This window comes from Balaenoptera acutorostrata, chromosome 21 (assembly GCF_949987535.1).
Source record: "Balaenoptera acutorostrata chromosome 21, mBalAcu1.1, whole genome shotgun sequence".
NCBI classification, from domain to species: Eukaryota; Metazoa; Chordata; class Mammalia; order Artiodactyla; family Balaenopteridae; genus Balaenoptera; species Balaenoptera acutorostrata.
Window position 1 is genome coordinate 18,536,202 of NC_080084.1, and position 15,777 is coordinate 18,551,978.

Here is a 15,777-nt window from a genome sequence, read left to right on the forward strand (position 1 = left end):
ATACAGCTATTGCCCATTCACTCTCTATCAAGAACATACATTTTCTCAGTGGTCAGGGTTGGAAATTCAGGATTACAATAACTATAAGGTATTGCATGGGGAAAAATGGATTTATTTCCATTGTAAGTTGCCCAGGACAGGCCAATGTACAACTTTGCACGCTTTTTGTTTCTAGTCTAGATAGAATTTTAAGCATAAAAATTTAGTGCTTTACATGATTACTAATATGTTTAAAAGAAAAATTTGCATGAAGATGATGCTGAAATGGCTGGCTAGCTTCTTTTCTCCTCTGGCCTCCTTAAGGATTGCTCACAGTATGGAAATTGTTTGAAATACTTTTCAGCTTGTTTAAAATTTATCATGCCTCAACCCAAACACAGTGGACATCTGAGAGAAAGCACTTTGTAACTTCTAAGTGGAGAGAGATAATATTTATGATAAAAGTCTAAGTTGATCAAGGGAAAGAGTACAGAATAATTGAATTAAATGAAAATTCATGCCTCAGGAAAGAGCCATTTTTTATTATAAAACTAGAAAGCAAGAGAAGCTGAGAAAAACTTCACTTTAGACTCTATTTTCAGCTTCTAAAAATTTATTTTATATTTTTGTCAGCATATACCTGAAATGGTAGTTAAATTCTCAAAGATGTGTTGGGGTTTTTTTCCTGCACACAAAGTGGACGAATGTCTGAAATAGGAGGATAAAACATTTCCTTTCATCGTTCAAAAAAACCTTAATATTAGGTTTGTGTTACATTTCGATGTTGGCCAATTCTTTCTGATTACTTTTAAATTATAGCTTTTCCATGATAATATGCAAGTCAGCATCTTCCCCGTGGGGCAGCAACTTTGCATTGGTAACAGGACATACCACTATTAACAGTCTAAATTACAGCTCCTTAGCCTTGTCAAGACACACACATTATTCCAGTTAAAGTGAAACGCAAGAACGTTTTAAGTCTCTTCCTGCTGGAGCATTCCATGAACCTATGAAAAGCAAATTCTCCATCTCTCATCCCTTATCTGTCCGTAGGATGCTGCCTACAACAGACTAGTCCACTGAGCAACATCTTGCTTGTTAGGTAAATGAACACATGACAGGACATTCAACATCATGTGACCATCTTACAGCAAAATGAAGACAAAATGAAGGGGGTTTATTGAGGGATGGATTGAAAATTAAAGTCCCATCTACGCAATGGCAAATACATACTGCAAGAAATTCCTCTGCACCAAGAATTCAGCTGTTTGTTTCTTAATGTAGGCTCTAGTCGGCTGCGTTGGCTCAAACTCCACTTCCCTGTGCCTTTGAGGGGTGAGGGTGTGAGAAAATGGTCCACAGGCCTCGAAGGTGATGTTAACCACAGAGGCGGAGCCTGCTTCTGGTTTCCTTTGCACTCATGGGAGCAGAGCACCATCAGCTGACTTAAACCTCCCTGCAATACAGACCACTTAGTTCCTGTGTGGTCTGTCCTCTATTCCAAGTCTCAGTAGAGACCGTACTTACTGCAGGTAGCCAAATATCGCATCTCAGGTTGTGCTTGATTATTGCAGATATTGAAACTTAATTTATATGCATATACCTGTATTCATTATTAATTTTGTATATTTATAAAATATTTTTTGTTAAGTGAACTTATTTTATCCTTAGATTTCCTGCTATAGGTTTGGCCTTTGTATATTTCATAATTCTCTTAAGAGAAAGTTTAAGTCATTCAGAAATTCATAAATGGATTTTGTAGTATACATAGACATTTAATCTAAATGATATTTAAATTATAATGTCAGAAACGAAGGCTGTTGCCCAGCACGCTGAACGTGAGCACCAGCCTCTCCCACTCCCAGTGTGTCGCGTAGCAACACCGTGAGCAGCATCGTGGTTGAGTGCTGTCCTCTGAACTTGTCATGCGTCAGAGAATTCCCATTACTCATAGAACCTATGGGCTCATATTATTAAAGAATTTCTTGATTTATACTCAAGTAAAATGAAAATGGAAGCTTTACCTTTTATCAGATATTTATAAAGCACATTTCTCATCTGTTACATTCTGACTGAAACAACTTTGGGTACCTCTTTGAAGCACTCTAAAGAAAATTTCCAATTTCCAAAGGCCAGTATGTGAGTGGAATACAAAACATCACAATTGCAATTTAATTTTTAGCAAAAAACGAATTATCCTCTTGCTTTTACTTTTCATGCTTTTAGGTAGTTATGCTTTTTTTTTTTTTTAAATTAATAGGCTCTTTTTTTTTTTTAATTAATAGGCTCTGTTTTTTTTTTTTTTTAAAGATTTATTTATTGATTGATTGATTGCTATGTTGGGTCTTCGTTTCTGTGTTAGGGCCTTCTCTAGTTGCGGCAAGCGGGGGCCACTCTTCATCATGGTGCGCGGGCCTCTCACCATTGTGGCCTCTTGTTGTGGAGCACAGGCTCCAGACGCGCAGGCTCAGTAGTTGTGGCTCACGGGCCCAGCTGCTCCGCGGCATGTGGGATCTTCCCAGACCTGGGCTCGAACCCGTGTCCCCTGCATTAGCAGGCAGATTCTCAACCACTGCGCCACCAGGGAAGCCCGGTAGTTATGCTTTTAAATAACTTTGTGACAGTGGTCCTTAATTATAAAAAAATTAATAGCATTCCCTACATGATTCTTACATATCTATGAGGGTATGAAGGTTAGTGGGAATCACTCTCTCTTCTCATCATTAATTTATAGTCGAACCATTTTGTTGATGCTTTAGTCATCAAGCAAATTTCCGTAATTCATTTCACTTTTCTGCTAACTAATCAAACACTAGCTGGGGAGCAAATGTACATGGCTAGCTGGCATTTTTTCCAGAACCCATTAGTATACTGAAACCTAGATTTTGTATTTATTTATTTAAGATGAAGTGAGCCCAGAAATTACTTAGCTAAAATCTAAGTTTGAAAACAGAAAGCTGTTTTGCCAAAGCTAAAGTCTGGCATATAAAGTACCATCCATCCTCTTTTGATTTTCATATCACCATGAAATATTCTGTAAAAAAAAGACCTTAGCATTTAAAAGTGTCTGTTTACAAAATGGCCTTTTGGAAGTATTTGCTTATTTCACTTATTCCCTAAGATTTAACTCTGTGTATTTAAAAATAAAATTGTATTTCCCAAGAACAGTTAAAGTAAGCACAGAGAGATCCCTCTCTCTCATTCTCACAAATGCAAAGTCTTTTCATCCTTCAAAGCTCAGCTCAGGCACCCCTTGGTGAAGCCTTCCCTGACCTCATCTGGATGGGGTCCCTACCCTAGCTTTTAAAGCTCTAGCTCCACAGATCTTAATACTTTCTACCTTGGATTAGGTTGAGCCAGGATGTTTCTGTACTTGTGGTTCAAAACCTAATATTACATTAGGTTCTAATAGTAATAGCTGTTAAAGTTAGTTTAACTGATTATTTTATTTGTTATTTTGGTTACATTGCCCCTACTAATGTGTAAGCTCCTTCAGGTAAGGATGCATATATGATTCTTATTCAAATTCTACACCATACGTGGCAAAGTGCATGGGGGGAACAGAAGTTACTTAATATTTATTTAGTTAATGAATGCATATTCCAGACTCTATTCTATAATGATAATTAGATAGCAAAGATGTGCATGTGGTTTGACTTACTTTCTAAATTCTCTCTCAAATGTTGCCAGTCTTTTTCCACAATTATTCCCAGACAGTTCAGCTTATTCTTAGATCTGTAACTAGAGCAATTTAGTAAAGCAAACAAACAAACAGAAAACAACAACTCCTACTACTAATAGCTGAAGTCACATGGTGTTTACTATGTGTCAGGCACTGTTCTAATTACTTTATACATATGAACTTATTTAATCTTCCCAAGAACAAAATGAAGCATCCCATTATACAGGTGAAAAAACCAAGGCACAGAGACAGTAAGTAACCTACATGATTACAAAGCTGTGAGTGAGGGAAGCAGTTTGCTTTTAGAGTCCATTGGCTTAATTGCTTTGTTCTGTGTATAGCACCACAGTGTAGAAGCTGTGGAGATTTACCATGGGCTGTGAAGCGTTGGAGGAATCTCCAACTAAAGTAGCTACTATACCCTGGTTGACTATATATACTGTGACTAGAGATTCCACTAGCACTTAACCTATTCCCAGATCTAATTCTGCAATTCTTCAGTTATTTATCTGTCAAATCTTCACCTCAAATTTTGGTTAAGTAATGGATTGTTCTAGTGGTTGTGTTATGTAGCGCTGAACAATATTTTCCATCTCATTTAATAACCCTAACGACCTTGTGATATAGGGACTGTTGTCTCCATGTTTCAGGGACATATAAAGTGCCCACAAATTAAATAACACCCCTCAATTTAGACAATGCTCCTCCTCATCACAGCTTAATTTCTTGGTTAGAAAATCAAGCTCAGACCAAAGCTATTCATTTCCTAGACGAAATAATGATGCTATTTCAACTTAAAAAAAAAAACCTCTGGGTTAGCTTTCAATGTATATGAAAAGCAGTATATCCTTTTGAAGTTTTACTGGCTCAAAAAATGGAACCCAAAATGGAAGAGGTTCATTAATCACTAGTTTTATTCCTATGCCAACGTAGAAATAGAACTGAAAAAAGAATAAAAGTGGACTTTCCTATTTGCTTGTATTTCCTTTGAAAATTGTGAGGTTATCTCTAAAGTACCACTATAATTTTCTTGACAGAAAATTATTTGTGGAACAGAGATCTTGTTGGCAGCAGGGATAAGTACTTTATTTCTAAGAACACGAGCCAGAAAATGAACCGATTCCACTGGCACCATTGTGCTTAGTGCCCAGATAACAGAGGTAGGGCTCTGTGTTGTAGGTTTTGCTAGTTATCCCCACTTTTGTGGATACTGGCATTTCTTCGAGGGAGGCAGCCAAAACCTGTGCTAGTTTTGTTGGTATTAAAAGATTAATTAGTTGGTCCTGGTTTATAGTAACAGAAATCCATCAGGAAGAAACTAAATCAGTTTCACTATTATGATAGCCTCTAATGTGCAATTGGCTCTGAAATACCCATTAATTATTTAAAATAACATCATAAAAGTGTATTAATTCTTGCTCCAACAAAAGCTGATGCTGGGTTAATGTGAACTTATTAATGATCTCGTTACTAATAATGTAAATTTGCAGTTTTGGTCCAAGTCACTTCTTGGATCAGAGGCCCATCACACATCATAACTACTTTTTTTTCAAAAATATCTGGGACAAGAAACGTTTCAAATCTAATTGTTCTCGTTCACAGTATATTTTTCTGCCTTAAAGGCACCTAGCATCAAATCTCCCTACTTTATGTGGTTTTCACAACAGAAATTAAAAATAAATTTACTGTTGTCTGGCACTCTCTGAACAAAAGTCCCTCTCTCTCCCTTATTCATTTGTCTTTTAATTTCTTACTCTGTTATTCCTGTCATCTCTCTTCTACTCCCAATGTCCTCACAATGACATTAACCAGAAAAACTAGAGATTTTCTAAACCAGTGGCCTCCCAACATTTTTGATTATGTACTTTTCAGGGAGGATGTGTATGCTATTTACTTATAAATTATAACATATACTTTCATTTAATATATCATATGTCTTATAAAATATATACAAAATTAAAGGATAAATTACAAATAAATGTGAACGGATATTCTAATATGTTCCTCCTTACACTCACCCTTGCCCACTCCTTTCAGGAGACAACTGAGTAGTTTCTAAATAACGTTTACCACTCAGATTGCTATATAACTATTTAGTGACAATTAATTGTTTTGTGGCAAAGGGTAATAATCATCTCAAATTTGAAGGTTGCCTCAGAGACCCAGATTTTACATAATTCTTTCCTCCCTCTTGTCCCCTCATGCCCTATTTTAGCATGGAAATAGCAGGGAGAACAGAGAGGAGATTATGGATACTGATCACTGATTTTGGTTGTATGACTTCATTTCTTCTGTATCCTTATGACTTGGGTTCTTGACTCCTGATACTATCTTCTGAAAGTAAATCCTTTACCATGACATGGCTATTCATTCATTTAAACACTTATGAACAGGGTTCTAAGCTCTGAGATGGATGCTATAGACACAAAATTAAATTGCTACAGACATAAAACTCTCCCCAAATGAGCTGACATTTTCGTTAGCAGTGGTGGGATCAGATGTATTTGCAGTAAACATTCTAATAGGAATAAGTCCTCTGTGGGTGAAGAGAATCAAGCAACTAACTTGGCTGAGGAAACTGGGGAAAGTCCCTCCAAGGTGAAGACATTTGAGGATCCTGAAATATGAGCTTATCCGGTCTTCACCTTCAGCCTGGTGGAGACAGCCCATGAGGGCTGGCTCTAGTCGGCAGAGTTCCTCCTGTGAAATGGCAGGAAATATTATTTGTCTCCACCTGCTCTGTAATTGCGGAAGTCAAAATCATGTTACTTGTCTCCTTGTTAAACCTGTGCTGGTGATAACCATAACTGCATCATGTTGAGATAGAATCTGATTCTAGCCTCCTACAAATCCACTTTTTGTCAAGGAATTGTATCATTGCTTTTTCTTGCAATTGACTGGTGCTTCCCTTGGTACCCTACTTTAGCCCATCCTTCTCTCTCTCTGTCCCTCTCTGTCTCTCTCTCTCTCTCTTCCTGTTTTCCTTCTTCTCCCCAACCCTACTCCTCCTGTGCCCTCACTCCCTTTCTCTCTCACTAATGCTTCCTGCCTCAGTGCTGGCCTTATGTGTTAGTCAAACAAAAGCCTTATTTGGGGACTTCAGCAGTGTTTCAGGGATTATATGCTTCACAATGTAAGGAACTCTACCATCTGGCTCATGGTGGTGTACCACGTCCACAGAACAGGACCTGGGATATTGAAGATGCTCAATATTAATTACTGATTAATTTTACCAGACAGTATATCTAGTGTTATCCTGTATCATATAATTAAATGTTTTTGCATTTCTGGTTGGATTTAGGGGAATTATGTTTGCTATGAGGCAAAATATTTGAGCCCCAAATACCTGCAGAAATATTTTTGGCTTTCTAGTTGTTTATGAGCCAAAAACCCAGGTTAAATAGCATGAAAAAATCTGATGGTTTTCTGTGGCTTAACACACAAAATGAGCTACTCACAAAGGTACCAACTTTACCTGGGACACAAATCCAGTTAAAAATATGGCTGAGAAGACCTGATGTTATCCATCTACACATTGACTTTCCACCTGGTAACAACTTTTCTCTGCCAGCCCTAATGTTAGAACTAGGGAAAAAGGTTTAAAAACAATATAATCTGCTCAATAAGCCTTTGTCTTTAAAACCAGTGTGGGGGCTTCCCTGGTGGCGCAGTGGTTGGGAATCTGCCTGCTAATGCAGGGGACACGGGTTCGCGCCCTGGTCTGGGAAGATCCCGCATGCCGCGGAGCGGCTGGGCCCGTGAGCCACAACTGCTGAGCCTGCGCGTCTGGAGCCTGTGCCCCGCAGCGGGAGGGGCCGCGGTGGTGAGGGGCCCGCGCACCGCGATGAAGAGCGGTCCCTGCACCGCGATGAGGGGTGGCCCCCGCTTGCCGCAACTGGAGAAAGCGCGAACCGAGGACCCAACACAGCCAAAAATAAATAAATAAATAAATAAAGTAGCTATAAAACCAGTGTGACCTTCATGTAAAATCATACTGTCATTATGAATCTATCTGCAGAGCTGTGTATACTTTACTCTGTTTCCCATCCCTTCCCTCTTTGTCAACTGATACTAGGCTTATTAACAAACTCTAATTCTTCCACTAGTCCTTGCTTTCATTCAACGTTGGGGACACAGCTTGACCATCTTTTAGGTTTTTATTTCTTAGACAATTTTTCCCTTCCCTTTAATATTTTTCTAGCTGACCTCCTATCTTGGTCCATTCCATCTTCTGCATAATTTACTATGTTCTTTATGTCACCCATTGGTCAATGTTAGCTTTCTCATGCTACAAAGCCCCCATATAGGCATTCAGGAGATAGAAAGGATCAGGAAGGTTATAGCAAGAAATGAGAAAGTCTTTTCAGGTATAGGTGTGCTTTTATCAAATACGTACATATTTTAAAGATAGGGTAAGGAGATAATATTTGATTTTTTTCAATCATTGCTAATCAATGTATTATATTTGTCCACAGATAAAGTACAGTATATATAGTATAATATTTTGGTCCTGAGCAATTTTTCCATAAGAAAGAGTATAGCATTTCATCCACATCACTTCCACACATAAAAGTTTCCTAACATGGAAAGGTATTCTGCAGTGTGAAGTTAAAGCATCAAGGATTTATACAGATACCACAGAACACATACACAGCCTGTTTATTTCATTCACAACATGCCATGATATACTGGAATATATTTATGTTAGGTGTTGTTCCTCAACATATTCATGTTATGAGTTATCCTTCAATAAATATTTTTTCTTTCTTCTTTGATAATAGAATTTTCAGCAGACACCTTGCCCAGGATGCAGACTCCATTTCTCAGCCCTTATTGCTAGGTGTCGCCATACAATTAAGTTCTAGCACATGAAATTTGAGAAAGAAAAAGAAGTGTACCTTTCTGGGTCTTGCCTTTACCCAGGGGTGTGGCCATTCCTGCACCCTTTCCTCTCCTTACTGGATAAAGGCTCAAGGTGGCAGAGCAGTTGGATAAGAGGGTCTAAGGTATTGAAAACATAAGGCCTACATATTGTTCCAGAACTACCTATACCCAATTATATATGTGTGAGAGAAAGATGTTAGTCAAGCCACTTTTATACTGGTTTTCTGTGACAGCAGTCAAATCTAAAGCATAAATGATACAGTTTCGTTGGCTGCTGGAATGTGAGGTTTTGTTCAAATGTGGAATTAGGTGTCTTTTCAAAGTTCAGGTCATTTTTATATTATCTTTTGTGTTTATTTTTCTTGGTAATATGGAATATGCTTTATGAAAGCCAATAAAAATATTTTATATATTTATACAACTATTATGGCTATTCAGAAGTTTGGGAACTATTTAAATAGTCTCTAGGGAAGACTGAATTTTGGACTCTCTTTAATTAGTAAACCACCATCAAGAACAAATACACTAGTTCTTTAAAAAAAAGTCTAACCTCAAGTCTTTCCCTACATATTTTCCATCTTCACATCTCATTTGGTTTGAAGAGACCACTTCTTAGACTGTCTCCCTTCTCCACATTTCTTTGGAATTTGTCTCTGAGAATTGCTCTTAACCAGCTGCCTTACCCCAAAGACCCACCCACGCCCTATAAGCGCTCGTCATATGCCACACGATCTTCCTGGCTCATTTACTAATGTCTGCTCATGATTTATTTGGTTTCCCTTTGATTTCAGTGGCTCCAATTTAATGATATATTTCATCATATTTAAGGAAATTATTAGCTTAAAGGTCAATATTTACACATACTACAAACGCAGTCATCTCCAATTGACACTCCTAATAAGTATGTGTGGCTATCCTTAATGGCCAGAAATATCATTGGAAAACAAGAAAAAATACGTCATGCTGAGCAACAAATGCCTGCCAATATTTATAGGTTTGAAGGAATGATAATTTGTATCTAAAGTACAATGATATCTCTAGAGTAGTAGCTCAGTGCATTCTGAGCATTACCCTTATAATCTCTGTTTTTGCTTTCTTTTTTTTTTCAAGTTTTAGAACCTGATTTTATCCTGACTCCCTCCCACAAAAAATTCATGTTCATAAACTCTATGAAGGATTTGGTTCACTCATATCAGATAATGAGCTGATTAAAGTTCCGTAACTAAAATTTTATTAGCTTATATTCTGTTTCACCTTTCTAAGCTCTTCATCTCAAAGCTGTCACAGTGGTTGACAAATAGTTTAAAAGATACAGACAACTAAGCCAACTCTTTTCAGAATCAGTCCCCTAACACTTTAGACATGAAACTGGGGTCCATGTGTCTCTCCAAAAGGTTTATCTGTTTTAAACTAGTTGCACTGGCATTAGCATTGGAGTAGTTGATTGAAACTTTTGTTGATATTTTGAAAAAATTCATATTTGTTTTCATTTCATAAGAGTAATAATAATCATAATAACTATATAGATAAAGGGTTGTTCTGTGCCATGCAGAAAATGCTTCAAATAGTTTATATATCAAATATTATTTTGTTTTTGTACTTCTGTTCATTGTGTGCATTTCACCCAGAATACTATCACCTTTTATAAAAATTATATAGGCTAAAAATTGAAAATCCCCTGCTTCTATCCTTTTACTTCCATTCTCTCAAAGTAATTGCTGTCAACAATTTTGTGCCTATTTATCTAGAATTTTGCATATTCTTATTTAGTCATCTAGAGAGGTTTATAACCCATCTATATTTCTATCTGTATCTGTATCCACACATTTCATCATATAAGGTTGGGATGTGCTACAAATATTGGTCTGCCACTGTCTTTTTCTACATATACTATATCATGAGCACCGTTCAGTTAGAGCACATGGATCTCACTCCATCTTTTTCAGGGCTGCATAGCATTCCAAACTATAGATTAAACAATCATTATACATCCTTTATTGATGGAAATTTGGATTGTATCTTTTTTGTCAGTAACACATAATACAATGACGAACATCTCTGTACATATATTTTTATGAATTTATTTTGTTTTTTCTTTTGGTAAAGTTCTAAAATAGTTAGTGCAAAACTTGAAGGTATTTCAGCACTCATTCAGCATCAGATAGAACAAAAATTCCTACACATTTTGCTTCTAGAGGCTTCTCCCATAATCATACTTCCCCAGAGTAAATTCCAAACCTGAAACTTTGCATTTAATCTGTTTATTACAAAGCATCCCAAATGAGTTGTAGAGTCAAAACAAATACTCCACCAGACAATACCACAACACTTTAGAATGATGAAATGCTTAAAATAGAATATTTAAGTTAGAACTTGTAAATGAGATATAATTATGGCTCTTGTAATGCAACTATGCTATAGTGACATGTCCAAGAGCAAATTCTTTCCAGCATTCTTAGTATTGATATAAATGTCCAAGTGGTGAGCATATGTTTCTGGAATGTTTAATGTTTCTGGCGGCAGTTGGGCAGGGTCTGTCTTATTTTAGGGAAGCTATGTCATAGGTCAGTTAATATTTTCTTACGTCATTATTACATTCCCTCCAACAGATTTGATAGACTATATGGACATTTCTGAAAAAGTGACCTGAGCAGTCTAATCATAACAACATTATGCAGCATTAACTTTTTAATACAATTTATGTAAGGAAGGAAGAGTTCGCCAGAAGCACAGAAAGTTCTGTTGGCATGTACTTTGAGCACATTGATCTTTGCTGTAAAGTCTTTGACTTCACTTTAACTTATGACACGTTACTGATCTAGTTTGTTAGCAAAACTACAGTTTATGGAAACCAGATTTCTTCACCAAAAGATAGTTGAAGATTTTTTTTTTCTCACTGTAGATAGCCCCGTTGAATAGAACTAAGAACCTTAGTTTTGTCTTAGGAGAATAGGAATTATGGATTAGTAGTATATCAAGAGAAGGGCAAGGATGTTGCACCAAAGTGTCCAATCTGCAGGGTTTTTTTGATGCCAATGGGCATGTTGGATTTACAGAAGAAATTTTACTTGTATTTACATCAGGATTATAGAGTACTACAGTGTGGGAAGAATGTTGGGGAAATCCTAAAGGTATGACAAACTTTGGTCAGGAGTTCTCTAACTAAATCATGATCCACGTAGTTCCTTCCAATCCTTGTGTCTCTCACTTGGAAACTTCTTGGGGGATCATGGCATTTACAGGATTACTCAAAGGTGCCTCAGCATAAAAATTTACTTCAGTTATTCATCCTTTTTGGTCAAGAGTTTAAAAAAAATGTCATATAGCTATGGATAGCAAATGTGCCAGGGTATCATTTAAAATAGCATTAGCATATTTTGGGGGAGGGGCTACTGTTGCCTTGGTATATGCAAAGGGCTCATTTAAAATATGTGATTTATACCACTTTTATTATAATAAAATATACTTTTTAAAGGGAAAAAGAAGCAAGCTAAAATAAACAATTTTAATTAAAAATTACCATGACATTCTTTCTAAAAATTAGAGATCACTCTTTAGATAGGCTTTGAACTATCTGGTGGCTATTTAATTCCAGCCAAAGAAAGTGAAACCAGTTCTGTCTTCAACACTATTCTAAAATAGAATGTTCATGAACCATTATAAATATTGTTAGTGAAATGGATAGGTTATCCTGTTTTAATTTTTACATATTTTGATGATTTCCCCAAGAAGATGCTCTTTGAGTCATACAGCTACACTACTGAGCAAAAGAAATGTCCACATATCTTTTTAACTCTAGCAAAATAATAAGTGACAGAAACAAGGATATTTACAAAATTCCAAAAGCCAGATAATAGGTGCATGTGTCTTACCTTTCTTTTACGAAGTCTGACTTGGTTATCTGTGGGTTCATGGGTGGCCAGAGTCTCCTTTATGTGTAAACACTGCATGCCATCTCCTGAGTTGACCTTTGGAAGACTTCTGTTTTGATGTTCTAAGAAACCACTCTTCTCCAGGCCATTTTCAGCTGACATTCCACTAGGGCAGGAAGGAGGCTGCAGAAGGCAGCTTCCAGAATCTGTTTTTAATAATGGCAGTCCTCTGTCTGTACAAGGAATAGCCAAGAACTCATCTTGTACTGCACTGCAGGTGTTTCTTTCATGTTCATCTTTAGGGAAGTCGGGTTTCCTTCGATGCTGAGCAATTACAGCAGAATTAAGCAATTGCTTTTCCGGCACAATATCTTTCACATTCAAAGAATCACATGCATTCATTTTGGATGCATCTTTTATTTCACTTAGGCTTATATCCTTACAAAGCTCCAGGCTTTTACTCACCATGTCAACAACTTTTCTGTCCCCCTTTTCCTCTACCAGCACTAAACCAGCTCCACCAGCCATTCCCCAGGAGTCATAAGAACCTTGGTTACTTTCCATGATGGGCAGCGTCTTTACTAAGGAGCCTGCTCCTTTGATGCTATGTTGGTCTGACGTTTTAGGCCCTTGAGTAGTTAAAATCTGTTTATCATCTGTAAGATATAGATCAGAATCAGTATCCTCATCAGAAACATGCACTAGTGTTTCCGTGCTGGCCTCCAGAGAAAGAAACTGGTCTTCACCTTCATGGCTGTCATCTTCATCCACCTCCTTTGAAATGTGACCCATTGGCCTCCCAGGAATATCTCTCAGCTCTGAGCCATGACAGCAGTCTGGTAGTGAAACACACCTTTCTTTGCGGTCCACATTTAGAGTTGCATCTTTTTCCATACTTGCCTGCAAGCTGTCAGCTACGAGTCCATGATGACATGCTGTGTTACAATCATCAGAATTAAAAGGCTGTCCCATCCACTGGGTCACATGTTCTTCCCAGCTTCTCTTTCTGATAGCTACAGACATGTCATCGTAGTTTAACAACAGATAGAGAGATACATTCCATATGAGACTAAAGGAGATGAAATGATGAAAGATTACTTCAAATTCACTGATTGAAGAAGAGAGTAAGTTTTGTCATTGCACCACCTATTAAAAAATTAAAGAAATATACATAGTTCAGGATATAGTTCTAAAGTCAAAATATATCTTAGAAAAGAGAGCACTTAAGCTGTGCTATGAAAGATTCAGAGATTGTATAAAGCTTCTATTTAATAGCCTTAATAAGGTTATTTCTTTAAGAAGCAGGCTAATAGTAGAAGACAATTTCACATTCAATATTTCTGGTCAAAAATCATTAACAATACTTTTAAATGCAGCTGGATTGACTGATCTATTAACGAATAAAGATATACATATTGAATATTTAAAATTCCATTAGGAAAATATTTGGATTGCTATACTTAATAAAATTCACTGGAAGAAACTAGTTGCTCTAGCTTAGATGCTTTCCTGATTTACTTTTGTGGACACAAATCATTACAGAAATCTATTGGCTGTTTGGTTTGAATTGCACTGAAGGCCACCAGGGAACTGTTCATGCAAAACTTGAGCTATAGAGACAGCATGTGTAATGTATTAGTGTGTGAAAGAGCTAATACAGATCCCAAACTACCAGAATGCATTTACTCCAGGGAGTGACTAAGAAACATGGAGTAATCCAGTTTAGCTCATACTAACACATAATTCATGCATAAGAAAGCATAACACACACCACTTAAAACGCCTTAGGATAAATACATTTACATGCATCTCATTGCTGCTACGACCCGCTAGCAAGCTAGTACTGTTGAAGCTTAGAGAAATTAAATAACTTGCCCAAGGTCATACATCTAGGAGGTAAGCCTGGATTCAAAGTAGGCCCCGGTTCTAAGACCCAGGCTTAGAGAGCCAACAAACTTCATCCATGGAATGTGATTCTACTGCCACCTCTTCCCTCCACACATCTTTAGTAGATATAAAATCTAAACTCTTCAGGCAGGAATTCGGGTGACCCAAAAAGAAGATGTGAGCATGATAAGACAACTGAAATAATTCAGAAATTTCAGTCTCATTCTCTTTGGCTTCTAAGGAGTTTAGTTTGTATACTTCTGTTAGCATTTGGCCATAAAATTTTAAGTAAACAAGAAAACCAGACATAAGATAAGGTCAGAATATAAACACATTCCAGGTATCCATCCTTTTTGCCTTAAATTATTCAAAGCCTTAGTTAAAGGCAACAAATTATACCAGTGTAAACTCAACCTTATAAAAATGACTAATCCAAATGTTGTCCCATTATGAAACCTAACGACTGGACTGTAAAAGAAAAATCTTATTCAAGAGCAGACACTTCCAGTTTTTACACCACACAAGAACTGTCAGCACATAACATGGGTTGGCTTATTGATTTCAATCATAAACAAGATTAACTGAAGTGCTGGTTTTGGGTCACTTCAGTCTATTGAAAAGGACTCTGACTCCCCACCAAAAATCGCAAGCTATTCTGACTAAGCACATGCCAGAAAGGTAAATATTCCCATCTTGTAAAGACCAGGAATGTACTAGAATTTTGGTATCCCAGACTGACCAAATATCATTCTGGTTACTATTCTGTTTCTTGAAGTGTCTGTGAGTATCTTTGAAAATGGTCAGCATTCACATTTTCCATGTTGGCATTCATAAGAAAATATAAAGTCCCTGAATTCCATGCATAAGTCATTATAGTGTGGTAGGCTACGGAAAGTGGAAAAAACGCATAGATGCAGGCCAGAAAATTTCTGCTTTCATGGGCAAATTTGGGTTGTAATAGGGCGGTTCTGTTTTAGATGCTTTCTTTTCTTTATTTTTATCCAGTGTAGAAAGAGCAGGCTAACTTAAGAAATGCCAAGTGGTATTAGTGTCATGCCTAAGCCACACTTACATTTAAGTTCAGACAATTCTGGTTTTCTTTCTCTGATGAAGAAGGAGAAAGAGTTTTATTAACCCCTTGGGGAACAGATTACATAAAATTTTTGCCTTTAAGTCCTTACCATAATATTAATTAGCTTACTGCACTCAACCTTGGCAAGTAGGTAAGTTTTTTTTTTTTTTTTTGGATCCATGAAGCTTTTGGGGTCTTAAGAAACCCAGGTTATACCCCGTAGTTGCACAGTGATTTTATTTTATTTTATTTATTTTATTTTATGGCATGAAGGTTGCTAGTCTTTCTTTTTATTTATGGCTGTGTTGGGTCTTCGTCTCTGTGCAAGGGCTTTCTCTAGTTGCGGGAAGCGGGGGCCACTCTTCATCACGGTGCGCGGGCCTCTCACTATTGCGGCCTCT

General features: G+C 37.1%; 1 protein-coding gene across 5 annotated transcripts in view; it reads right to left on the reverse strand.

Moving 5' to 3' along the window:
• Window positions 1-15,777, reverse strand: part of DLC1 (DLC1 Rho GTPase activating protein) — a 409,459-nt gene that overhangs the window by 383,764 nt on the left and 9,918 nt on the right. For all 5 annotated transcript variants that reach the window (XM_057537468.1, XM_057537473.1, XM_057537474.1 and 2 more), the window contains exon 2: window positions 12,418-13,563. In XM_057537468.1, the coding sequence (XP_057393451.1) occupies window positions 12,418-13,440 (1,023 nt within the window). In that variant the 5' untranslated portion in view covers window positions 13,441-13,563. The remainder of the gene's footprint in view (window positions 1-12,417; window positions 13,564-15,777) is intronic.